The 27953-nt window shown below is 32.3% G+C and overlaps 1 protein-coding gene across 1 annotated transcript; it reads right to left on the bottom strand.

Moving 5' to 3' along the window:
• Nucleotides 1–12374: 12374 nt before the first annotated feature.
• On the bottom strand, nucleotides 12375–22766 carry LOC108464975 (G patch domain-containing protein TGH). Its single transcript, XM_017765262.2, has 16 exons — nucleotides 22402–22766; nucleotides 21664–21754; nucleotides 21475–21569; nucleotides 20338–20438; nucleotides 19669–19730; nucleotides 19496–19570; nucleotides 18958–19106; nucleotides 18478–18553; nucleotides 18283–18369; nucleotides 18074–18151; nucleotides 17319–17493; nucleotides 15860–16349; nucleotides 15391–15669; nucleotides 15189–15317; nucleotides 14719–14925; nucleotides 12375–13697 (listed from the first exon to the last, which is right to left on the bottom strand). Exons 1-16 carry the CDS (start codon nucleotides 22534–22536, stop codon nucleotides 12918–12920), a joined length of 3009 nt encoding a protein of 1002 aa, XP_017620751.1. The 5' UTR covers nucleotides 22537–22766; the 3' UTR covers nucleotides 12375–12917.
• Between the last annotated feature and the right edge of the window lie 5187 nt (nucleotides 22767–27953).

The following is a 27953-nucleotide window of genomic DNA, read 5'->3' as shown; positions in this document are numbered from 1 at the left end:
AACTGTTGGGGTTGTTGTAGTAGTTAATAGAGCCATTAAGATGTGAAAACCAGAGCATTTAATACACCTGCAATAGCGAGTATTGATACCAAATAAAAATGTATCGATATTTTTTTTGTAATACATGCTAAATTAAGTGATCGTTGGAGCTAAAATATCAATGCCACATAAAAGGTATCAATACTGGATCGATACTTAGTTGAATTTGTGAAAGTCTGAATGTCAATTTGGTATTGTTTGTTTCAAGGGGTATCGAGATTTTGGTCAAATAAGTATTGATACTTTTTGGCCTAGAGCAATTCTGACTTGTTTAAAAAACAGTTTATCTAGTTGAAAAAGTTCATACTTCGTTTTTAAGATTGATTTACAAATTTTCTAAGCAAGAATTGAAAATTTTATCTCTTAAACTTCTTTTGAAAAATCATTTTCTTAATTTTGTTTAATTTTAACTTTTATTCAAAATCTCTTTAATTTCTTATATAAAGTTATATTTTCAAATAAAGCTTGGTTTAACAATCTCCCCCCTTTTTGATATAACAAAACCTTTGATAAATTTGTTTTTGAATATCTTGCTCCATCTTAATAAAAGTCTTTTTGAATTTAAGGCCAAAATAAAAATTGACATACATTTTCAAAATTTGACATTCATTTTTACTTTTAATGAAAATGGTCACATAATTTGCATATGGTTAGCACAATATCAATCAATTTACCTTTTCTTCTCTCTTTTTTTGTTATATCAAAAAAGACGAATAAAACTGGAGGAGAAAAATATGGTTAGTTCAAAAATATATGAACATGAAGAAATAGAGAACTAACATAAAAATAACCAAAGCATCTTATAATACTTAATTAAAAAAAATAAGGTGCAAAAAGAAGCCAGAGACATAGGAAATGAATCAAAAGTAATAATGAAAATGTGATGAATAATGATATGAAAATGTAGACTTAAAAATCTACTCTAAGCGTCATCATGGGGAGAGAAGGGAGGATTTGATGGAAAATGAGCAAAAAGAGATGTCATTTGCATCTCTAACATCGATAGCCTAGAGTTAACCTCATCCCTATGAGATCGAACCTCATCTTTAAGTCCTCAAATATCATTACTCAAAAAATGGATAGCGTCGAGGATGGCACCATTAATCTCGAACGAAGGTTGAGCAACTGGAGAGGACGAAGTCGGAGGAGGAGCACGTACAAGTGAAAGAACATGCTCGAGTGTCAGAATGTCTTCAAAAGCGCCTTCGACGTCTTCATCTTCATTTGCCACCAGCTGATCACTCTTAACCCACATACTGGAGGTGGCATCAAAATGATATATCATATGACGAAGTGCCTCATAACTAATAGGTTGGTTTGAAGCAACGGGGGTGTCTCCATGAGTGATAATGCCTAACCTCCTAAAGAGATATGACAAATAAGTGCCATGAGGAAGGGTGGTCCTTGTGCTCATCCCCCTCTCGATTTCCTTAGTTATGTCATTAAACATGACGAGGGCTAGGTTAGGATGCCTATTGGTATAAAAAGAATCGAGCCACCAATAATTAATGTTTCGAAGCTTAGCATATTTCTTAATAGGGCATAAGATCCAAGTTATGATTAAATGGAGGACACGATCATGAAGGTTAAGTTCGGAGGCTGATCCAGACTGAATTAAAAGAGCAGGATTGAAAAGTCCTTTTTCATCGAAATTACCTTCGGAAGGCTAATAAAGATAATCTTCAAACTCTTCTAAGGTAAAACGTATAGGGGTGTTCATTAAAAATGAAGTGATGGCTATGACAGTGTCACCGGACTCATCGTGTTCGAGTTTGGCATTAAAGAAAAATGCTCGAATAAGATTATAGTCAGTCGGTGATGAAATTTTATGAAAATCCATCCAACCCCAATTTTGCAAAATAGAAAGATAGCCAAAATTAATACCCTCTAACATGGCTATATCATCTTTCCGAGACTCCCAAACTCTTTTAGATGCAAAGTTTTTATCAAAACATTCACGAAAAGCATCTGTACAAAAGCGTTCGTTAAAGGATGATCTAAAACCACTAGGTTGATGAGACGATATGCACCAGTTCTTGGTCTTTTCTTAGGAGCCATAACTAGAGAATTAAACACAAAAGTTCAACTGAAACACAAAACAAATCTCGTTTGAGAATTTTGTCGAACACTTGGTGTGCAAGAATTTTAGGTAAAAATTTAAGAAAATATTTAGGAATAGGAAACCCCCTGCAACAAAATACAAAGTATATAATACAGATCAACCCAATAGTTCATCAAAAATCAATATTGCATAAAATAAAAAAGTTTGAAAATTTTAAGTTCTACCTTAAAAGTGTTGAAATAGTGAAAAGCTCCAAGTAATATTGAATAAATCTTGAGAAAATAGTGTTTGAGAGTGTTGCAAATACAAGATTTGACGAAAAATCAAAAAATTTGAAGAAATTGTGGAGAAGATATTAAGGGTTTTCAGATAAAAGAAGAGAAAGTTAGGGCTTTGGAAAAAACTAATTTTGAAATCACAGTGCATGTGCTCTTAAACACCCAGCGGTATTGATGATTTTTCTCGAGTATCGATATTTTTTAACTGGTATTGGTACCAAATTGCAGTTCTGTTTTCCAAATGCAGTAAAATTGTAAAAACGAAATTTTTTGGTCCTAATTTGTTCTAAGAGTCCTAAAATGACTTTAATATCATTCTTAATGGTTTCATATGAAAATGCACAATGTAAGCATGATGCATATGATTCATGACAGTAAAATTAGACAAAAAAAAATGACTAAGTTAACAAGATTTAGTCCATTCTAGCAAGTTCAAGAGCATCAAAAGAGTAAGTCATGTTAAAGAAGTAAGGTCAAAATAGATAGATTAACCATATAAAAACTCCCCCTAACTTTTTGCACACAAGGGTCATATAAATCATGTATATATACTTTTGCAATTAATTTTAAGTCATAAAATAGTTGTAAAACAACAAAGTGCTAAAATTCATTTGAATACAAAATTAAGGCAATGTAGTAATACTTAATTCTCCTCTAAGTGTCCAAAATATTTATTTGTATAATAGGTTTGTAAAAATATCTATTAATTAATTTAAGGTGTCTACATATTTTAGAACTATTTCTCCTTTTTAGACATGATCTCTAATGAAATAATGTCTAATATCAACATGCTTAGTTCTAGAATATTGGATGGGATTTTTAGTGAGACAAATAGTACTAGTATTGTCACACTTGATAGGAATGGTAACTACATCAATTCCATAGTCCATAAGTTGTTGTTTCATCCATAAAACTTGAACACAACAACTACTAGCAGAAATATATTCTGTTTCGGAGGTAGACAAAACGACACTATTTTGTTTCTTTGAAAACCATGATAAATGCATGCAAGATAAAGAATGAATCTCTAGGATACTAAAAGCCAAAATTAGAGTGTTTCCCAGATATCTAAAGATTCTCTTAATGGTTTGTAAATGTGATTCCTTAGGACAAGATTGATATCTAACACACAAGCATACACTAAACATAATGTCGAGTCTACTTGTAGTAAGATAAACTAAAGAGCTAATCATTGACCTATACAATTTTAACTCTACGCATTTACCTTTCTCATCTTTGTCAAGCTTAGTAGAAGAGCTCATTGGTGTAACTTGTGGTTTGAGATTGTCCATTCGAAACTTATTGAGCATTTCCCTTGTGTACTTAACTTGATTGATGAAGATGTCATCTTTCGTTTGCTTGATTTGGAGTCCCAAGAAGAAGTTTAGTTCTCCCATCATACTCATATCAAATTCACCTTGCATTAACTTAGAAAATTGTAGATAAAGAAGATCATTTGTAAAACCAAAAATAATATCATCAACATAAATTTGAACTATTAATAAAAAGTATTGTCAACCTTCCCTTACTAAACCTTTTTCAATAAGAAAATTTGATAACTTTTCATACCAAGCTCTAGGAGCTAGTTTCAAATCATATAAAGCTTTTGAAAGTTTGAAAATATGGTTTGAAAATTTTGGATCTTTAAAACCAGGTTGTTCAACATACACTTCTTAATTTATAAAATCATTTAGAAAAATAATTTTTGCATTCATTTGATATAATTTAGAATCATTAAAGCATGCAAGCTAAAAGCATCCTAATGGCTTCCATTCTAACTACGGGAGCATATGTTTCATCATACTCTATTCCTTCCTCTTAAGTGTAACCTTGAGCAACTACCCTAGCCTTGTTCCTCACTATGTTACCACTCTTATCTAGCTATTCCTAAAAACCCACTTAGTACCTATAGTAGATTTTTCACTAGATCTTTCAATTAGGGTCCATATTTTACTTCTTTCAAATTGATTTAACTCTTATTGCATAGCCAATATCCAATATTCATCATTTAATACTTTGATATTTTTAGGGTCAATGCATGAGATAAATGCAAGTATTTCTAATAGAAGATCTAGTAGTTACCCCTTTAGATGGATCTCCTAAAATCTTGCCATCCTTCACATAGTTGAACTTTCTTAGATGAGTGGCTTCCCTTTCTTCTATTTTAAGCTCCTTTAGAGCATATTGTGTTTGTTCTTGTATCTTGTCATTTGATTAGGGATCAACTTTATTATCATTGTTAAAAATTTCTGCATAACCATTAATACAAGAATCCTTTCTAGGAGGAAAGTTAAAATCATCAAAAACAACATGAATAGACTCTTCTACCACTAAATTTTTTTTTAAAATATTCTAAAAGCTTTAGAATTTAAAGAATAGTCAAGAAAATTTCTTTTGTCACTTTTTGCATTAAATTTACTAATATTATCTTTATCATTATTTAAAACAAAACACTTGCATCCAAAAGGATGAAAATAGCTAACGTTAGGCTTTTTATTTTTGAAGAGTTCATATGGAGTTTTCTTTAAAATAAGCCTAATCATTACTCTATTTATAATATAGCAAGTGGTGTTTGTGGCTTCTATCCAAAAATATTTTAGTAAGTTATTTTCACAAAGCATGGTTCTAGTCATTTCTTCTAAAGTTCTATTTTTCCTCTCAACAACTCAATTTTGTTGAGAGGTTTTAGGTGCAGAAAAATTATGGTTAATTTCATTTGAGTTGTAAAAATTTTTAAAATCAAGATTTTGAAATTTGATTTCATGGTCACTTCTAACACTAGTGATAGAGTAGCCTTTTTCATTTTGATTTATTTTTGAAAATATGATGAATTTTTCTAAAGTTTCATCTTTAGTACTTAAGAAAATAACCCAAGTAAACCTAGAATAGTCATCAATAAGCACAAAAGCATATTATTTTCTACCGAAGCTAATTGTCCTAATAGGACTAAATAAGTCTATGTGAATTAGTTGAAGAACTCTACTAGTTGATACATCATTAATAGGTTTAAAGGAAACTATTTTATGTTTACCCCTAACACATGCATCATAAACTTTATCTAATTCAAAATCAAATTTAGGCAATCCTCTTACTAAGCCATTTTTAGCTAGTTTATGCAATATGCTCATTCTAGCATGTCATAGCTTTCTATGCCATAATAAAGAATTATTTTCATTTTTAGTAACAAGGCATATGAGTGAATCATGCAAATCATCTAAATGCATCAAATATATACATTTCTTATCTTATGTCCTACAAGCATAGTTTATTAGACATAATGTCAACTATTTTACATACATTAGATTCAAAAATGACATTGAGACCATGATCACACAGTTGGCTAATACTAAGTAGATTATGCTTAAGACCGTTGACATAGAGAACATTTTCAATAACACTTGAAGATCTTGTACCGATTGAGCTGATTCTGTAACACCCCTAACCCACATCCGTTGTCGGAACAGGGTTATAGGATGTTACAAGAGTTTACAAATAATTTCACATAATTCCACTATTTACTTATGTTCATATCAAAGCTGTCCACTCGAGTCACAGTCACTAAATTATTTATATCTTGAGCTACAGAACTCAAAATTAAGATTTGATAATTTTTCTTGAAACTAGACTCATATATCTTCTTACCATAAAATTTTCAGAATTTTTAGTCTAGCCAATAAGCACAGTTTATTCTTTAAAGTTTCCTCTGTTTCACTGTCCGACAGTTCCAACCCCTCTTCACTAAAAATTAATTATCTCCTCATACGGGATTCGGGTGATGTTTCTGTTTGTTTCTTTTGAAAATAGAACCATTAAGTATTTTAAGCATATAAATTTAAACCCTCAAGTATTTTTATAAAATTTTTAATTATTTTCTAAAGTTAGAACAAGGGAACCCGAAATCATTTTGACATTGTCTCAAAACAATTCAAATATCTCATAAAATGAAATTCTTTTGCTTACACCGTTTTCTATTAAAACTAGACTCAATAGGCTTTAATTTTATATTTTATTCAACCTTTAATTCAATTTCCACAATTTTTGGTGATTTTTCAAAGTCGGACTACTGCTGCTATCTAAAACTATTTTAGTGAAAAATGTTGATTACAAGTTTACAATACCTTCACTTCCTTTCAATTAAACCCCATACATGCCATATGAACCTTAAAATGCATAATAAAATTTACTGAAGTAATCTGGATAATGTGCCCTGATGTGTTGATCCGATCCGCCGACCCCAAGTCAATCTACAAAGAACATTAAACATATAGAAGTAAGCTTATGTAAGCTTAGTAAGTTCATAGGCTCAAAACATAAATCTTACCAAAATGCCATAGCAATTCAATAAGCAATTATTATACACATATCTCCTGCCATTCACAATTTCACACGATGAATTCATTTCATTGAGCTCAATTTCAAACATCAAATTAGATTTCAACACATAATTTCAATTGTCACTTATCATCACTTGTCAAACTAGAGAACGCCTTACGGATTTGAGTACGTCGTTTGCTTAGTGCCACGATTCACAACTCAGTATGATTTTTCTCATGGAAAATACCATACCTATGTTTCATAACACAGTATGGAAAATACCATACCTACGTTTCACAACTCGGTATGGAAAATACCATACCTACGTATCATAGCTCAGTATGGAAGATACCATACCTATCATAGCTGAGTATGGAAATACCATACCTACGTTTCACATTTTTCCATGGAACAACCATGGTCTTATTCATCAATTCATCACACATCACAACACAAGCATACTCAATCCTGCGTTTTTCCTCAATTTGAACTTCCAATTCATTTTTCACATTGTTTCGTGATATTAACAATTCAATAGAAAATATCTAAAATAACACATTACATCATTCTCATATTAACAATTAATATACAAGTTCAGCCATATGAACTTACCTGAGCCAATTTGTAGAAGTTATGGAAATTCAGGGACTAATCGGAAATTTCCTCTATTCCATGTTTATCTTCGGATTCTCGATCTATAATATAGAATTTTTCATACATTAGCATTCATTTCAGTTCTAATTCACTTCACAATTTATGCCCTTCAATTTTCAAAATTAAACTTTTACCCTAAAGTTTACAGCTTTTACAATTTAGTCTCTATGCAATTCACCCATCAATTAAGATAATTTTTCTTAATTAACACTTTATTCCATTATTCTAAACTACTAAAAAACCTTTGATAATCATAATTTCAACACTAAACCTAAATTCACAACTTTTTCACAATTAGGTCCTAAAATAAATTTCTATTGAAATTACTTGATAAAAATCATCATACAACAAAATAAAAGCTTCAAATCCATGTTACTTCATCATAAATAACCAACACTTATCAATGGCAACTTTCAATTTTGTCCATAAAATCAAAAACTAATGAATTAAATACTTGGACCTAACTGTAAAAGTCACAAAAACATAAAAATCTCAAAGAAAAAAAGCAAGAATTGAACTCACATATGGCAACATATGAAAATCCAGCTTCTTTCAGACCTCCCATGGCGTTTTGGCTGAAGAAAAATGATGATATCTCTAGAGTTTTCAATTTTGTCTTTATTTTATATGCTAAATTTGCAAAATTTCCAATTTTACCCTTATTTCTTGATGATTTTCTTGCCCAAACCGTCCAGCCCATTTAATTTGGGTCTAATTACCTTTTAAATCCCTCCTTATTAATCACTTAAGCTATTTAATCACTATTTAACAAATTTTGCACCTTTTTCAATTTAGTTCTTTTTAATAAATTGACTATCCAAACGTTAAAATTTTGTAACGAAACTTTAATAATAACTCATTAACACTCCATAAATATTTTTTAAAATATTTATGACTCGGTTTATGAAGTCGAGGTCTTGATACCTCATTCTCAACCCAATTTACCTAATTAATTCTTTTAAATCACCAAATTCACTAATTCAAAATTACTTTTATATTCACACTTGACTCATAGGTATTAATTTATTAAATTTTTGACTCACTCGTTGGATTTAGTGATCTCAAATCACTGTTCCCGACACCACTGAAAATTAGGCTGTTACAGATTCCTTTTACATAACCTTTAGAGTTGTCACCAAATGTAACTACTTCTCTATTTTTTTTGGCTTCAAATTGATGAAATGGCTCTTGTCACCAATCATGTGCTTTGAGCATCCACTATCAAGGTACCATGAGTTTTTGAATGAATCATTCACTTTGAAGCAACGCTCATTTTCCTACAAACATAGAATTAAGCTTTGATTTTTGGTACCCAAATTCTTTTGGGTCCATAAGCATTACTTCCTATAATTTTAGTCCCTTTAGGTATCCATTTTAAAAGGATGGCTTTATCTTCAGCATTCGTGAGTCATTTAGGGACCCATACACTTTTAATAATCTTTCATTTGTAAAAACTTAGGGGACCTCTATGTTTATAGAAATTAAAGCTGGTTTTGACAAAGTTTTATTTTGAGCTTTCTCCTCTAAAAAAAAAATTTTGGTAAAACTTTGTTAGAGTGAGCCTTTTTACTCTTGCTTATGATGATCATCATGAACTTTAGAAAGCAAATTATGCAAGTCAAAATTCTTTTTCTCAACATCATTTATACTAGCTAGCATATAATTTATTTTGCTTTCAAGTTCATGCTTGACTTTGGAGAGTGAATTATTTTCCTTTTTTAGTTTTGAAATAGTTTCTCTATATTTTGAAACCATTAATTTAAACTCCAAACCCAGTTCATCATAAGCATGTTGTAACTCATCAAAAGAATAAGAAGTTGAATTGGATGAGTTAGAAGTTACCTTAGAGTTGTCGATGATAAAGCAAAGATTGGCTACTTCTTCTTCATCATTACCGGATGAATCTTCATCATTCCAAGTAGCAACATGAGCCTTGAGTTTTTGTTTGCTTGACTTCTTTTTTTTTTTTTCATTGGGGACAATCAAACTGATGTGTCTCGATTTCTTACATTCATAGCATATGATAGGGTCCTTCTCCTTGGTAGATTCAATTTTGACTTATTCATTCTTTTAAAATCTTTTTCTTTTATTAGACCTCATCAACCTCTTGAATCTTCTAGCAAACATTTCCGTTTCTTTATCCTCGTCCACATCATCACTAGAATTACTTCTTCTATCGTGGACATGAGAGAAATACCAACCTTTTTCTTTTCAACTTTTTCTTCTCCTTTATTCACTCATTTGAGCCTCATTTCATGAGTGAGCAAAGAACCAATCAGCTTATCTAATGAAAGAGTCTCCAAATTTTTAGCTTTTTCTATGGTTGTAAATTTGGCATCTCATAACATTGGCAAGCTTCTAAGCATTTTCCGCACTACTTCTTTATTAGGATAGATCTTCCCATAGTATTTAAGCTCATTGATGATAATGATGAATTTATCAGACATAGCTTTGATGTCCTTTTCGGGCTTCATTATGAATGCCTCATAATTGAGGGTGAGAATTCTCACATTTGATTTCTTAACTTGACTGGTACCCTCATGAGTGAATTCCAATTTGTCCCAAATTTCTTTGGCATTGGCACATGATGATACCCAACTATATTCTTTTGAACCGAGTGCACAAATGAGAATGTGCATGGCCTTAGCTTTAAGTTGTATGCTTCTCTTATCTTTCTCGTTCCATTCTTTCTTGCTCTTTGGAACTAAGAGCTCTCCTTATTGCTTTTGAGGTATAGATGGATCATCCATGACGATGTCTCATACGAAATGAACATTAGCTTGTATGAACAACATCATTCTAGTCTTCCAATAGGAATAATTGGCACCATTAAAGCAATGAGGTTTGTTAATGAATTGAGACTTACCAACAATAATGGAGCCAGAAGTAGATATTATCTTGCGTGGTTTTAATAAATGAAAGTTGAGCTACCTTGAGGATCTTCTCTTGGTTGAGATACCAATTGTTAGCTTGATTGATCAAACTAAAATGGCCAAAAGAGTGGTGAATTGGCTTTTTAAAAAATTAAAAAGTTAAAAAGAAAAGATAGAACAATGAGCAAAACAATTTAAAGTGGTTCGGCTCCAATTGCTTACTCCACTACCTTAGTTTTCCACAACTAATGATTTCCCGAAATTCACTAATTTGTTCAACCTTTGAGGGTAGTGTTTAACCTTACAACTCCCTTAAGATTTCTACTCAAATCTTAAGACACAAACCTTCTCAAAGAATTACAAAGAAGAAAACAAAGAAATAATCCTTACAAGATCAAAATGTTTGCCAATTAAACACAAATAGACAAGAGTACACTTGAGCTAAAGAATAACAATAAAAACTCACAAGTGTGTATAATAAAATTATGGAATTATTGGGTACAAAGGTTGATGATTTTTGCTTGAATATGCTTTCTTATTGCTGTAGGATCTTTAGAAGCTGGTATTTATACCCCCCTAATTGGTTTCCAACCATTGGGGTTGTTGTGGTAGTTAATAGAGCTATTGGGGATGTGAAAATCAGAGCATTTAATACACCTGCAACATCGAGTATTGATACCAAATAAAAAGGTATCGATATTTTTTGTAATAAATACTGAATTCAGTAACCGTTGGAGCTAAAATATTGACACCAAGAAGATTTTATTGATTCCACATAAAATGTATCGATACTTAGCTAAATTTGTGAAAGTCGGAATGTCAATTTGGTATCGTTTGTTTCAAGGGGTATCGATATTTTGAAAATATAATACTTGGCCAAAAACGTACCGATTTAAAAAATAGTTTGTCTAGTTGAAAATGTCCATACTTAGTTAAAATCACTTTAACTTGATTTTGAGATTGATTCACAAATTTTTTAAGTAAAAATTGAAAATTTTATCTCTTAGACTTCTTTTGAAAAATCATTTAGTCAATTTTGTTTAATTTTAACTTTTATTCAAAATCTCTTTAATTTGTTATATCAAAATAAATTTTCAAATAAAATTGTGTTTAACAAAGAGAATAAGCCATTTGATACTTGACTTTTTATACATCTGCTTTCATAGATATCTCGAGGTTTTTGACAATGATTTCTTGATTGATTTGTGTTCGCTATCAAGTCTGGTAATGTTGGGACTAGGATGCAAATATATGTGGTTTAATCAAGATAATGCATTTCTAGATTACTTCTGAATCTTTTCAAGCGTTGCGATTGTTGTCAATTTATTTTTCTACTTTATTTAAACTTTCATCTGCAAAAAATATTTGTGAATCAATCTATACTGTTTTATGTATTTTATACATGATGTGTTATATATGTATTCATTGTTTATGATTCCTTTTAATGGATTTTTCACAAGAGATAAAGATTTAATCAATGCAAATTTTTTGCTTCAAATTTAATAACAAAGATACGAAAATATAAATATAAAAAATAAAATTTTGGTAAATGGTGGTAGTAAGTGAAGACTTGATAGCTTTTGTTTGGTTGATTAGGTTTAGGCTTTACATCACAAGACTTCTCAATTTTCAAGGTATAAGTTTTTGTTTGAAGAGCCTATGGAGTTTGTTTTAAGCGCATCAAAGCAAAATTGCATTACTACCAACTAGATGCTTATGGCCCCTTCTTTCTTTCTTTCTTTCACTTTACCTAATACCAATAGGAGTCTACCAATGAGTTGTGAAAAATGAGCGGATATACATACGTATTACTATATTCATTTGTATAAATTCTCACAAAAATAAAATCCTAATTTGATATTATTGTAGTTCGAATTTGAGACTGAATTTGGCCCAACTAAATAACATAATCTTTTGTGATCAACATATTCGAATATTATGCTAAAGGTGAAAATTCATTTTGTTAGTGGATGAAATAATTTTTAAAGACATCTAAACCTACAAAACTCAAATTTATTTTTTTTAAAAAAAAGAAAAGAAAAGAAAGAAAAGGTAAAACTGAACACCCTCTAAGGGTTATAGATTACACATGGGATTAGGCAGAAGGAACAACTTGGATTTTGATACAATGATAATCGCCCTATCTTAAACCAATTAATAATAACTGCAGTGGAATATAAATTTACTAGAAAAATTTAAGTAGGTCCACTTAGATCCCTGAACCAAAGACACCTCCACCACTTTAGGCGGGGCTCAAATCATAAAACGTCACCGCTGACCTCTAACTACAATCCAAATGTACCTTATGATGAGGACTAACCTGGGAGGAACTCAAAATAATGCCATACTACCATCAAATGGTTCATAGATGTATTATTAAGGAGGAAAAAGTTAATTTCTAAAGTAGAACCCAGAAGTTGCCTTATTAAAGCATATCATCATTTCCAAAAGTTCACTTCATAAACGTACATACTCCATGGATCGTACCTTAGTCACAACAACATCTGGACCCAAAAGGAAAGCCTCGCCGGAAGCACCATCTCAGTGTAGGATCTCCATCAACATTTCATGGAGAGACCCTTCCCCCAGAACATCAAACAAACTGATTATCCCTCAAATTTTGGTGTTGGATCCAGTAAGCTATACAACAGGAAACTTTGTATGGAGATGGGATTGGGAAACAAAGAGAGCTTATTTTCAATTCCTTCGTTTTCTTTTCTCTTTCCTGGATTCTGAATGTTCTCTCTCCGAACCATGATGGGACCTGCTGGGAGAGTCCCTGCTTCTGTGCTTATGATGTTTTGAGTGTTTTCTGCTGCTACTACTCTTTTCCCTGGAGGATCTTTTCCGTTTTCCTTTTGACCTGGGATGGTAGCGTTCACGATCATCGCTGGATGAGTCACTATATGAATCACTGCTTCTATAACGATGTCGCCTAGAATGTTTTCTACTCCTTTCATCTTCTGATGAGGAGCTGCTGCTCCAGTTTCTCCGACGGCTGGAGGGTGATCTGACTTTCTTATCCCCTGGAGGAAACTTTTCTGCATTGACTTTACCAGATATGCTCTCAGATAAACCATCAGTATGTTTGCTACTATATCTCACAGGCTTGCCAGGAATGGATTCATTTTTGGGGGATTCACTGCCTTGAGTAGTTTCTTGTTCAGGGTTTAGAGAAGTTCCAGTGCCAACATTAGGAGCACAGAAGGTTCCATGGCCTTCAACAGTACCAACTTTCGCAATTCCAGCATCACTGTTTGGTGTTTCTATCTGAGCAGACGAGTTGGCTTTATTTGTTGAGTAGGGTGTGTCAGGGGGAACCTCAAAGCCCAGTTCTTTTCCCAGTGATTCTAGAAAGTCACCTGCTATCAAACGGTTCAGTGTTGTAGTTGCCACTTCAATCTTCTTCTCCGGATCCTCCACCTTTTTGGTATTTGTGTCTTCTACATCTTCATCAGAATCATCAGAAAAAATTGCCTGCATTGAACAAAGATCAATTGAACAGAATAAGAAGTCATCCCAGTCATATCATGGTTTAGTTATTAAAGATTTCATATGTACTTGGCAAAAGAAATATAGAGGTTTCACATGTACGAACAGCACAGCAGCCAGTTGCCAACCACATGCAGACATGAAAAGCATAAGGGGAAAACAGGATATCCGACACATATCATGGAGTGATGAAACAGAAACTTATGGACTAGGCACATTCTCTAGTGGTGCAAACAAGAACATATCCAAAAAAATAGCAGTGCAAAAACCAATTTCCATTCAAGTAACAAGTTTCATGATCTAGAAGATAATGAAACATGAAGCAAATAATGGCAAGTAGCAATTCATCTAACTATTTCTGCAGCTAGCAGAAGATATCCTTGCATCAGAAAGTTGAAATTACATGCAGGATGTAAAAAATCATTAAAACAAAAAAGAAAAGGCAAACAACAGTTGCTCAGTGAAACAAATTCATACAAGAGAGAAAACCTATTACTAACTGTTCAAACTCAAAGAACAATACAGAAAAGAGGTCGGTACTTTGATCTTCTCCAAATAGTGAAAGCCTGTATGGTAACGTTCTCCTAGCTTTTCTGAGCACTAGATGCTACTTAAGAAAACAATCATCCTTATCACAGTGCTATTACATTCAAATGTGAGGAAAATTAAAGAGCCCCAAACTGAACGCAATTTTTTTTATTTATGGATTTTCTGTAACATAAAGGAATTAGGAGCATATGTCCATTTCCATGTGACACCAATTACAAAATAACAACAAAGAACATTGTATCCCTCAATCAACAGTTGATGCCTCAATGATTAGTTACGAACACGGACGCAGAGAAAATGGTGTCAGTTGGATAACTAAGTTCATTCCAAATTGTCATGTTAACCATTTCAAATTACAATGTCTAGTTTGTATCATGGTGCAAGGACACTACACCAAAAGAAAATTAACTGGCACTAGAATTAAACCAGAAGTATTTTCCAACTGAACAAAGAATACCTTATAGAGATCAACAGGCCTTTCAACATTTTCAGCTACAATTTCAATTTCCTCTTCAGCTGCTTCAATTGTCTTTTGAGCGCCAGTTTGAGCAGCAGGAACGTCTCTATTTGTAATAGCATCTTCTTCCGGTTTAGCATCTTTAACAGAATCTGGAATGAAAAGTAGAGAATCAATCTTACTTCTCGCACGTGGAGCTGGTGGTGGCTGCAAACAGAATTATTATATTTTTAGAATGGAAATCACAATTAATATAAAAAAAAAATAGCACCAAGCCTTTCCTTTCTAAGAAAGAAAGTAAAACCAGCATAGATTTCTAAATACAAATTTCAGGTTGAAGGGATGCGCAGATGGAAAACCACACTCGTGTTTGTCCATAAGCACATTATTACATCATAAAACCTTCCATAAACTGTTCCTACTAACTCGGGCTTATGAAAAGAAAACAGCAGAAAAGAATTAAGGAATACCTTCCCCATAAAAGGATCAATGAGATCAAAGCGCTTGCATAGAACAGGCAAAGGTCGCCATTGGAACTCCTCCCTTCTTGGGTACTTTTCCTTTGTCACCAATTCTTCAGCATGAGTATCTTTAACTTGCTGTTAAATTTATGGAAATGTCAAAATCCAGCAAAAAGATTCAGTAACTTAAAAAACACCACCTTAAATTTACCTCTAGTCCGCCAGAAGTAAACTGCATTCCAGCGGCTAGAAAGTCCAATGGCTGTGTTGAAACCATGCTTTCCTTTCCCCATTTCCCTTTCTCTAGTACCTCAGCAGCTGCCTCAAAATCCAATTTTTCACGAGCACGAGCAGCTTCTGACATATTACTCGCCGAACTATAACCAGTAGAACGAAGCCCTCCTTCATACTTCTCCTTGAGAAACTGCTCAAATCTTTCTTGCTTTGCAGGATCATTTTTGAATGGTTTTGCAACTTCGGGCAACTTATTCTACAATAAACAAAGAATAGAAGTCTGAATTAAGCAGTCTGTAAAAACAATATGGTGAAGTTTAAAAAACAACAAACTGAGATATAACAGCATTTGAAAATCACAGCACCAACAGAAAGAAAAAATCTAGGATACTTGACTTGCATAACTTTGTTGAAAACAATAATAAGAAGAGAACTGCAGTACTTACAAATGAATCAGGTTTTTTAAATGTATCAGAAAGATTGAACTGAAGTTGAAACTCCCTAGATGCGATTGATGAGCTTGTAGTCTCTTTTGAGCTTCTTCCCAAAGGTTTTTCTCCTAATAATTTGCCACGGCCCTCTGCCGTCATCTTCTGTGCACTTGGGGAATGTTTTCCATCCAATGACAGCTTGGCTTGATCACCAAGTTTCTGATGCTCCTCCCACAGTCTCTTTTCGTAATAATCATGTCCATCTCCTCCAGAAAGAAAACTGAATAATGGATTTGACTGGTTCTTCTTTCTTGAGAGATCCTCAAATAATTTACCACATCGAGTCACTAATTTAGCAACCCCCTCAATTAAGAGTTTCAGATTACTATCATCTGGAGGAGGAACTTCTGGGGGAGAGGGAACATCGAGCTTCTTCAGTGTCTCAAGAGGTCCAGGAAATTTGTGGTGTGGAATAAAATCCTTTGGGATTATAGGAGGATCAAACCTGAATAACAACATGCAAAATGATATTAAAAATTTTATTAAAGAAAAATACAAAGAACTATGACAGTTTTTTAGTTCTGATTTCCAAATTATGCAAAACAGGATAGCAAGGAAATAGCCTTGATAAAGAAGAACCAGTGAATGACTCAAACAATTCATCCAAACAAAAGTTCTATTACAAGCAGTTTTAACATAAATATTGATATGGTACATACTAAGCACATCAAGTATGTTTACTATGATCATTTACATGAGTGCATATTTATATTTATTCTGTGCTTTTTGGCATTCCAATAAATGATTAATGGGCGACTTAAAAACTAATATTTACTTTGAGGTCCATGTTAGTCATTGTCTCTTTGGTTTTTTGCTAGCAAAAATATCAAAGGAGAGGCACCTTTAAGGAAACACAAGTTCCCCACCAGTAGGCTATTAAAACTATCCATCACTCTCCTTCTAATTCATCCCTATTTAATGAGCATTCTTTTCACATCCTCTATTTTCCATTTGCCAATTACTTCAGCATTATCCACAGAATTCTTAATTAAAAAATCTACATATTAATGACTTACGGCCCAAGACCATTTTTAAACCCAATTCTACTATACTCAACAAGCAACTAAAAATCAACCAACATGATTTCCAAAAATTTCAGATGCAAATCCTGACCAGAATAATCCTCACCCCAAAAAATAGATAAATAACTTTAACATCATTTCTTCAGTATCAGTATCAGTATCAGTATCAGTATCAGTATCAGTATCAAATTAAAAACTCTGGCATGCATCATAACCCCCACCTTACCAAGGAAGAGGATATGTTAATGAAGAATTTCCTAATTTCTATAACGTGCAACAAGAATTACAGATAGAGTGTTACTTCTCCAAATAAAAAGGCAGGCAAATTACAGGCTTAACACAATGAGACAAAAGTGGTATCAAGCATGCAGCATCAACTACTTTACAAGTACCTTTCTAACTGGTAGTCAGAAACTGATGCAACTTTGAAACCAGGCAGAACACCCTGATCTTTAGCAACCACCTTTTGTTTACTCTCTATGTCCAACCTTGAAGGTTGTTTACTCTCTATGCTCAATTTTGATGGCTCTTCATCCTCTTCAACGCATGTTTCTTCAAAGTCATAACCTAAGATAGCAAGCATACCTTCAGCTTAAAACTTGAATTAAACTAATAACCTCAGAGTGAATTGGCAAATTAATGATAAAATTAATCCCCATGAATAAAATTTTTGGAACTTCATGATCCCTGAGATAGAAACTAAATGCCAAAAACTAGTTTAACCATATCAACAACCCAAACAATGAGGATATTAATGAATCACAGACAGTTGGCATATCAACACCAACTTGAGAAATACCAATCTTCATCACAATACCAAAAAATAAGAAACATTCTACCAAGAGAACCATATAGCTACAGGACAAGAGTTTTCAGAATAGTAACAAATCAATCACCATCTGCCAAAGGCACAAATACAAAAGGAAGCTGATAACACATTCTGAAGAAACATCCCCAATTAATGAATGCAACTCCAAGCCCTTTATTTGATAATTAAAAAAAACAGATATGAGTTATCAACACCAACATTGACCAATATGACTGATTTCTTCGTGATAGCAGGCATTGGCAATCAATATGTTTAAGGGGGTGATAAAAGTTGATGAAAGATTACAAGATGCACACTCACAAAAAGTGAAACACTAACCAGCACCATAGATATCCTCATCTTCAGCATCATATTCTTCAAGTGCACCAATTCCAAATCCAGGAGCAGCTTTTCCTGCTGGTGTAGAATCAACCTCTATCAAGATATATAATTCATGCACGCAAGGAAAACTGGAGAAAGATGAACCATTGAAAAAATACATGCCCGAGGACTTGAAAAGACATGCTCATAAAGAAACCAGATCTTACACTTGGAACCAAAGAGACTATCTTTTATTGATATAGCTTTCCTGTACCCATGCTGCTTATCATTCGACAGGTGCAATCTCTTCTTTTCTGAAAGCATTTCCAAATAAAAGAAAAAAAGAAAAAGACAGTCAAAATCAATGCTTCTGAGAACAATATAAATAATTAGTAAACAGTTGTCTTCAAGAAATTGCATACCCCTAAATTCAGGAGCATGCTTGAATGGATCATATCCTAAACCATGTAAATCCTGCTTAGGGTTGCACACAAAAGCCTGCACATAATTATAACAGAAAAATAACTCAATCGCTTTCACTGCGTCAAAAAACCGATCTCTCTCTCTCTCTGCTCATTCATGCCCATAAAAGCAAGCAAGCTGACAAAGATTTTAACCTCCAAAGCTTAAGAAGATACCAGTTGCAAATTCTAATATGTATATATGGAACAAGCTGAATATTCTCTTCCAAATTTACAAAAAACAAAGAAGTAAATAAAATATCCTTCCACTTGTTCAACATTCCCACAAATGGAGCAAGTATTAATGAGCCAGGAGACACTGCTTTTGAGCTTGTTATGACAGGAAAAACCACATAATTATAAACAACTTTCATAATTAGGCAAAGGGTCATAAAAAGAAAAGCAAGAGTAATAATATTGGTAACAAGGAGAACTTCTCACAGGTAAGCTTTTAGAAGATTGAGTATCATTGTCAACAGGCTGCGCCATGAAGCTTTCAGGTTCTTCATCAGGCTCATTAGCAGGATATGGTGCCTTCACATCCTCGGAAGCAAATGCTAGAAAAGCTTTTCTAGCTTCTCTACGAGCATCTGTAGTAAATATAAAGAAGAGAATATTCAGCCTGAAACTTAGTACCTCTGTTACAAAAGCATCACACAAGGAAAGGTATATAAAGATCCATTTATGCTATATAATCATAACAAATTAGGATGCACTAGATGAAAGGGTTTCCATCAATAAATAGATCCAGATCAATATTTTTTTTATGAGGTGAGGACTGAAGATAGCGGTTAATATTGAAAAATAGTAAATAACTTGCTGTTGAGAAATCTAATACTCTATCATATTATCATAGAACATGTAGGCCTTAACACATTCTAATTGTATGTTCAACATATACCATTTCAATACATTCTGCCAATAAAGCTAAAAAGTCAAACAGAACAAATAAGACCGATGTGAAAATAGACCAAATTACCATATAATGAACTAGCACGAGAATCCTTGATTGCACGACCATGTCTCCATCCCATCTTCAGCAGCAATTTCACACCTAATCAAGTATGTAAGATGAGCTCTAAGTTGCATAAGTTCTACTCAGATAAACTAGTTGGTGGCAAAGCATTTATATGTTCACAAATCTCAGCAAACCTATAGACTCAGAGGCCGGCAGGACAAGTTCATCAGGAACAGGTCCAGGAATTGCAGATGGCCTACAGGAAACACAGAACTAAGAATCCATTATATAATTGGAAATATCTCCAGGTAGTACAAAAGACATGAAAATCAAACAGTTCACATATGCATGAGTGCACATGTTATGAGGTGCAAATGCATTAGCTGGCACGTCCATAGTGAAAAGAAGAATATTAGATAATAAAGGAAGCAATAATGAGAGAGAAGATGATCATAAGGATGTTAGAACAATGATAATAACGATAATGGTAATGAAAAAAGCTGTCATCAAGAAATATTGTCATGATGTAGAGACATTGGCCGCCTTAAGTCTGGGATAATAACAGTAACCATATGGAATGTCTCTATATCCTAACAAACGAGTTCAAAAGTTTTCTTCAGCAACACAAGGTGCAAAAAAGGACATGTATCTCTATAAAAATGAAAAATTAGATTCTTTTATTTCATGCCAAAAAAAAGGTCACACTTGTGGAAAAAATCAATATTTCCTTTGAGAGAACTTAATTTTCAAAAATATGGATTTCTATTAAGAACCAGGACTCTGAACAGTATGCAATTTCAGCTTCATATCTAGTGATAAAATTATTACCGATAAGAAGAAGAATACGCAACCATTTCACAGACCTTTGCTTTTGCTCCTTATCGGCTTGTTTGCGAGCAAACTCAGCAGCTGTAAATCCAAATGTGTCAAACTGTGAAGATGTTCCCAAAGTACCTTCCAATTCCTAAAATAGAAAAGCAGGATATATCATTAAAAATTCTAGCAAATAGAAACAAAATATGAAAAAAACTTTAGCAAACCCTTATTTTCTATCTATAATAAGTCATAGATGAGAGGATGATATAGTAACCAGTTCTTGTTCAAACAGCAACCATGTCTGAAAAGACAAAAGGATATTGAGAGGCACATGTAACAATAATCAGTGAACAGATTGAGTAGGTAGTGAAGCTACTTTCAAAGACTTCCATATAGGCAAATTCTGTTATGATTCCTGTAGCACAGTTTTGGAATGATATACGAGCTAAAAAATGATCTCTTCAGCAAACTTCTGTTAATAAATGCAGAGAACAGATATTTTAAAACATAATTGAACTGGAAAGATGCTTAAAATTTTAATAAAATATATGGAATTCTTGTATAATAATCACCACTTCTGTCAATATTGCAACAAATGAAAGATTTAAACAGTATTTTAGTATATATTACGGAATACTGATAACCATGAAACCATGTCAGAGCCATGAAAATACATAAACAGATGAAACTTTGAAGAAAGATATATTAAAAGTGGGTGTTCTATACGGCTAATTGTGCATCTAACATCAGGCACATATGAATGATAAAGAAAGCATGATACTCCAGATATGAAAATATAGGACCAATATCTATGCATATAAATTCTTTACAGTGAAATAACAAATAATCCTAAATAAAGACTCAATCATATCTGCTAATAAAAATAATAGGACAAATATTTTTGCATCACTAAACTTCAAACTCATGAAGGTCAAATCTTTATTAGCTGTCACATGACAGAATTTGGAATTTCAGATTTAGAGAAGGCGTCAAGATTTTTTCAAGAGATCTCTAAACTAGAATACTAGAAGTGCAAGAAACTGAGTTGTAAAATATGAAGGAAATAAACAACCATGAAAAAATGTGATTTTGGCATAGAGCATGTCAAACCTCACAGACACTGCATCATCCTTATCTGCAGTCAAAGAAAATCATAAAAGGTGGGAAAATGAAATGGAACATACTGCTTTCTCATCTTCATCTAAAAAGTTGAAAATGCTCTGCTGTTTGACTTCAGCTCTGTTCTTCCTTGATGATGTAAATGACTGTGGGGCCCAACCTGCAAATATGTTTCACAACCCATAAGGCATGCTAGATGATTTCATTGCAAGTAAATGGAAGTAATCTAGTTAATATGAATTATAGAGATATACCCTCTTTAGTGCCCACCGTATTGAAGTAACCAGCAGAAAATCCACCTGTAAATGCACCATGGAACCTTCTGCGTCCTTCTTCATCTCTAACCTGGAGAAATGTAGTTCAAAGACGATAGAAAAAAAGTATTTTGATAGTGTATAACAGATAAACACTTACAAGATCACATAATATACCTTATCTATATTATTATATAATGCAAGAGATTGAGCTAGATTCGCAATTCATAAGTTAAAGAATTATTAAACTATGGATACCATCAAAAAAGAAACCCATCAATGTTCTCCTTTTTAAAGCAATTCCAAGAAACATTGTTTAGAATCAACTGCAAGTAATGTGAAATCCATCAAAGGCTTCCATTCCTGTTAAGGAACTGATTTATCTTCAAATACTGCCTAAAAGCAAACAATTTGCTTTGATCATCACATGAATCCAATTTATAGAACCTCCAAATAACAAGTTGCAGTTTTCAAAAAAACAAAAAACACACAACCAAACTTGTTCATATAAAAAATGTAAAAGCAAGTTCCATCGCCTATCATCCCTGCTTTCTTCTATTTTCATTTCTCCTAAATTTCACGGAAACCAAACGACCTCTGAAAGCTACGATTTCCAGATAAAGGGCGGACGAAAAAAAAAAACAGAACTCAAACTCATATAGGTTCTAGGGAAGTTCAAATATCTCACTTAGACTATCAGCAAGAAAAAAAAAGCAAGAGGATGATGAAAGTATATACCTCTTGCTTCCAGGGAGGGAGGGAGCGGAGGTTACCAGAAGCTTCGGCGGCGGCTTTCTTCCGACGGCTGGTGATCTCTTCTTCCCGCTCTATCGGTGTACCGAAGAACACGTAATCCTCCTCGTCCGAATCCATAATTTTCCTTTCCTAATTGATTGATTAAGTGTTTAAATGAGAGAGAGATTAAAAGAGCTATTGGAAAATGGCTGTTGATTGATTATAAATGGATTTTATTTTTATTTGGGGGGGATTGCTGAGTTCTTGAAAGGAAAGCTCTGGTTGCAGTAGGATCCGAAGGCGAAGATTAAAAGCTTGGGTTGGGTTAGTGAAAATCCTGCACCCAGACTTGTGAAAAGGCCGGCCCTTTTTACAATATTTTTTGGATTTTAAAAGCTTTATTTCAATTATTATTAAAAAGGTTAAAATTGCTATTAATCCCTGTACTTGTATATAATTCGAAATTTGGTTCCTGTAAAGGGTAAAAATTCAATCCTCCTACTTTTTCAATTTAAAATTCTTAGTCCAATTATTATTGTCGTTGATAGTTTTTGTCAAATTTTGTTAATATAATATATTTATTTTCTATCAATTATATACAACATCATAAAAGACAACCCAATTAAAATTTTAAATTAACAAATTTTGACGAAAAATACTCATGAATTTAATAGTTGGACTAATATTTTAAATCAAAAATTTAAAGGGCTTATTTTTTTAAACTTTTAAGTATAGAGAATAAATATCAATTTTCAAAATACAAATACTAACAGTATATTTTAACCATATTAAAAAAAATTTTATATGTTTCGATACAGGTCTTTTTCACTATTTTTACTAATATTTAAAAGGTATATTATTTATTATTCTAAGTTTGAGGAAAATTATTTCTCAAAATATGATTTTTCTTCTTCTTTTTTTGGCATACTTCAACACTGGTGGTGTTGAATTCAATTACAATTTATGTGCCACAAAAGTTCCATCTCCTCTATAGATTTTGCATGATAATTGTGAAATAATTAAGATTCCTTTTGAGTTTAGATGTGTGTATATTTTAACATTAAATATTTAACCTAAGTTAACCCTAATACAATAGATGTGTGAATCTCGACATCTAATATACAGTTTAAGTCCTTCGACTCCCTCAAAACTAATTGCCACATGCCGAATTGGTGTAGCAATCAATTACTGTACTGTAATTTGACAATGTCGAAACATATAACGGTTATGTAGATCTTACTCAGTGTGTGCCTCTCATCCACTAAGGCCTTAGGTAACATCGCTTGAATGTCTTTTGCTTAATAACTAACCTCGTGAGTTATATATATATATATATATATATATATATAGATTTGTGTAAGCTTTCAATAATATGTGGTGGGATTCAAATTCACCTTAAATATACAAATATATTTAAAATTTATCAAATATATTATAAAAATAAATTCAGAAACATGTTTTAAATTGAAATATGCACGGATGAGGTGAAATTTATTACAGTCAATTCAATTAAGTTGTCAGTTTTCAAGCTCAAAAAAAATATTAATCAACTTGAAAATGAATTTTTGGATGGAATCTAGGCATTTTTTGGTTGGGATGTCAGCATAGCACTTGAAGAGTTATCTCTTATCTTCAAAACGCACTTTAAATCACTCAATTTCAAGTTCGGGAGCTCAAGTTATAACCGTTTTAGTGAAAACTGCATGAACAGAATTTTTGGACAGGATTATTATGGGAAATTGTTAGTTTCGAGCTTTAACTCGAGTTTAAACCATATTGGATTTGATAATATTGTATTTATTAGATTTTATTATTTATTTATTTTGAATTTTGGATATGTTTTTAAGTATTTTAAGTTATTTAAGAGTTTTATAGCTTTCAGTCAACAGAAAAGTTTAGTTTAAAATTACTTATTGTTTAGATTAATTAGAGTTTCACTATACTTGAGAGTTTTATTTGGATGTAATTAGCTATAGCCTATATAAAGGTCTCTTCATTGTTCATTAAAAACACAATTGTTTTTCATTAATAAAATTTTCAACTCTTAGAGTTAGTTTATTTTGTGCATGATTGCTTTCTTGTGATTTTTAGAAGCAGTTTTCATCTCGATTTTTCTTCAGTGAGTTGTGGGAATCATTATTCATTTTGCCAAGAATTATTTTTTGGGGTTTGATTAGAGTCATTAATTGAATTTTTTAGTGTTTTTATCTAAAAAGGTTCAATTGGACACTTATCTATCTATCCCTTATATCCATCAGTTTATTTGATTCATCTTCCACTTTTTAATCTATCATTTATTTATTTATTGTTTTGAATATTTATTATTTATTCTTAAATTTCTTGTTTTAGTTATTTTTTTTGTTTTCTTTGTTTTCCTAAATTTACTTGGTTTCTTCTGTATTTTCCAAACACTTTTTGTGTTCCTCAAAAAGTTGTTTAAGCTCGTAGAGCTTGCTATGTCTTTTGTACCAATGTCGTTCCCGACAAACTCAAGAACAATAAAAGATTGAAAGGCATTAGGGACAACATGTTTGTGCGGATTTTTTACAAACACGATATGTAATGAACTGGTTTCCAATGGGGTCGAAAATACGGTTTTAGAACCTTAATTTGTAAACCAAGTCCATAAATATTAAATAAGAATATCTATGGAAATAATATAAAAATATATTGAATTTCGATTAAATAATTTATATAAAAAGGTGGTTAATTAAGGCTCAATGATTGAATTGTAAAAGTCTAATCGCTATAGAGTTTTAATTAAGAAAAGGCTTAGGGACCTAGGTAGCAATTATCTAAATGACTAAAATAGTTAATAAACCAATTTTAAATGGATGGTTCTAAATTGTAATAATGATTTGCATTAAGATTAAACTAACAATTAAAAATAATTAAATTAAAGAATTAATTAATATTAATTAAGGTTAATTAAGCATTAAGCTTAATATATAAACTAAAGTAAGTGGAAGCTTGTCATCTTCCTTCCTTAAGCTCACCATAGCCATTAAAAAGAGAAGAATAAATCTTGGGTTTTCTTTTACATTTCGATCCTCAATTCTCTAAGCTACGACGACACCAGAACATCAAGAGGGATAGGAAAAGTGAGAGTTGTCGACGACTGACGTGAGATTTCGGTTTGTATTTCTAAGATTTGATATCAATCTAATTATTGCATATTCATGATAGATATTTTGTATAATATAGTATTAAGGTAAGTTGGCAATGGTCGTATGAATTGATTTGCAACATTTGAGATTAAATATCGAGATACTGGACTGGATTGAATAAAATAGAAAGTGGTAGGATTTGATTGAGATGTGATATGTGGTAAGGAAATAAATTGAAACATGTTATATAATGTGATAAAATTGTGAAATGATAATGAATTGAGAATGTTGGAATATGAATTGAATCATAAAATGAAATTGGAAATTTGATTACCATATTAGCTGTTCGAGTAGGGTCAGATATAGTTGGTATGCCATAGGGTCAAGATATTGATTGGAAACCATTGTTGTTGGGCAACCCAGGGTGGTAGAATGTACATTAGAGTCATGTTGTCAGGCAACCTAAGGTGATAGAATAATTAGATTATGAAAATCATTGTTGTTGGGTAACACGGGGTGGTAGTATGTATATGTTTCAAAGTTATAATTGTCGGGAAACCCGGGGTGACAGATCTTTGTATTTGTTCCAAGTTCATGTCTAGTTAATAGGGTTATGAAAACTTGATTTAACTATATGGTAATTGGAATGAAATGTGATTGAATTTGGTATACTTGTATACATATGAAATATGGTATTCGGTAGCATTTGAAAAGCCATGCGAATTTGTTAAAAAATGAGCCTTAAGGGCCAATTGAGTATGAATGAGCAATAGGCTCAAAAATGATTAAAATAATGAGATGAAATTGAATATGTAAGTTGATGAATGAAAATGTATAAGTAAATGCTTATAGATGATGATATGAAATGATTAAATAGTATGTGAAATAAATAGGAAATGGTATGGTAAGTATAAGAAAATATGGTATGGTTCAATTATATGAATTGGTCATAGAGCTTATGCTACTATTCGGTATGCTACAAATGAAAGAATTGGTATCTTAATGTTGTGTGACATGAATGGTAAGTTTAAGTGCATATGTAATGAATTGATCTGCAAAATGGTTATAAGTATGTTTTATATGGTAATGAAAACTTTTGACATGAACTTGCATGTGAAATGGATATAATTTGAACTTGAAATGAGTGTATGCATTTGATTTAAGCTTCTGTTATATTGACTTGAATCATGGAACTGCCACTGAGCTTTATCGCTCAATGTAAAGTTTGTTTATTTCGTACGCAGGTATAGGTAAATCGCGAAGTCTCAAGACGTGTTCCAACATCCAGCTAGCGTTCCTCGACTCAGCAATGTTTGTATAATTCCTTTCGTTTTGATATATGGTATGTACCTAGGTCACAAGTCAATTTTGTATATATAACATATTCATGTTAATGTTAGGCTAGTAATGGTTAGCTTATTATGGTCAATTGGTAATGCAAATGTCATGTTTGAGATGGTTGAACTGAACTGAGATGATCATGATATGTTATGTTAAATGGAACGACTTGGTACCAAATGTTCAAATGTTCAAATGCTTCAAAATGGTAGAAATCGTCATAGGTATCAAAGTATTGAATGATATCTTGAATATTGCATATGTTAAGTGTTATTTTATGGTTAAATTTGAGTATATGAATGTGGCATATTTGGTTAAATGGTTTAATGGAAGAATTGGTTAGGTGTTTGAATGGGTTGAATAGGTACCAATTGGACCTTATGGAAATAGGCGGTCATGTCGTAATGTCATCCCTTTAACATGTTGCAAAATACATTAGTACAATAAAAAGTAATGTAAAATATTAATTTAAATCACAAGATCGAACCAGAACAATATATATATATATATATAATAAAATCTGAAAAACAGAAATCGAAAATAAAACTGGATCAAAATTTTGTACTCGTGGGTAGGTAAAAATTCGACTGGTAGTTTAGGCCTATTTTCACAGTTTCCTTAAGACAGATTCAGCTGCTCCTTTAGTACTGGAGACATGTTGGTCGACTGTCTCCTAGGATAAAACAACGAGACAAGCATGATAATAGCACAACTATAGTGATCAACGAACTATAGCCTAGCTTTCTTCTATCACCGAAAATAGGTTCGAAATATGTAAGGAAAAGATCTAGAAATTTTTACAGGAAAAATAGAGAAAAATCCAGTGTGTATTCTCCTGCAAATTATTTCGATTTAAATAAAATATTCAAAATGAAGGAACTTTTGGAAAATTTGACTAATAGAGTCATTAACGTCTGTGAATTAAGGAGTGTCTCCCAGGATACAACAATGAGACGAGCACAGTAGTAGCACGCTGCAGTGATCAACGAACTGTAGCCCAGCTTTTTTCTATCACCGAAAACACGTTTGAAATATGCAGGGAAAAGATCTCAAAATATTTGCAGGAAAAATAGAGAAAGATCCTCTGTGTATTTTCACATGTAGATTATT

The sequence above is a fragment of the Gossypium arboreum genome, chromosome 1 (assembly GCF_025698485.1).
Source record: "Gossypium arboreum isolate Shixiya-1 chromosome 1, ASM2569848v2, whole genome shotgun sequence".
NCBI lineage: Eukaryota > Viridiplantae > Streptophyta > Magnoliopsida > Malvales > Malvaceae > Gossypium > Gossypium arboreum.
The sequence above is the reverse complement of the archived record's forward strand: the minus strand, read 5'-3'. Positions and strand labels throughout refer to the sequence as shown.

Coding starts and splice junctions, on each gene's coding strand:
- LOC108464975 (XM_017765262.2), bottom strand. CDS start 22,536: ATGGATTCGGACGAGGAGGATTACGTGTTCTTCGGTACACCGATAGAG. Junction 21,570..21,663: donor TACGGTGGGCACTAAAGAGG/GTATATCTCTAT, acceptor ACATATTTGCAG/GTTGGGCCCCACAGTCATTT. Junction 18,554..18,957: donor AATCTTCTAAAAGCTTACCT/GTGAGAAGTTCT, acceptor AATTATGTGCAG/GCTTTTGTGTGCAACCCTAA.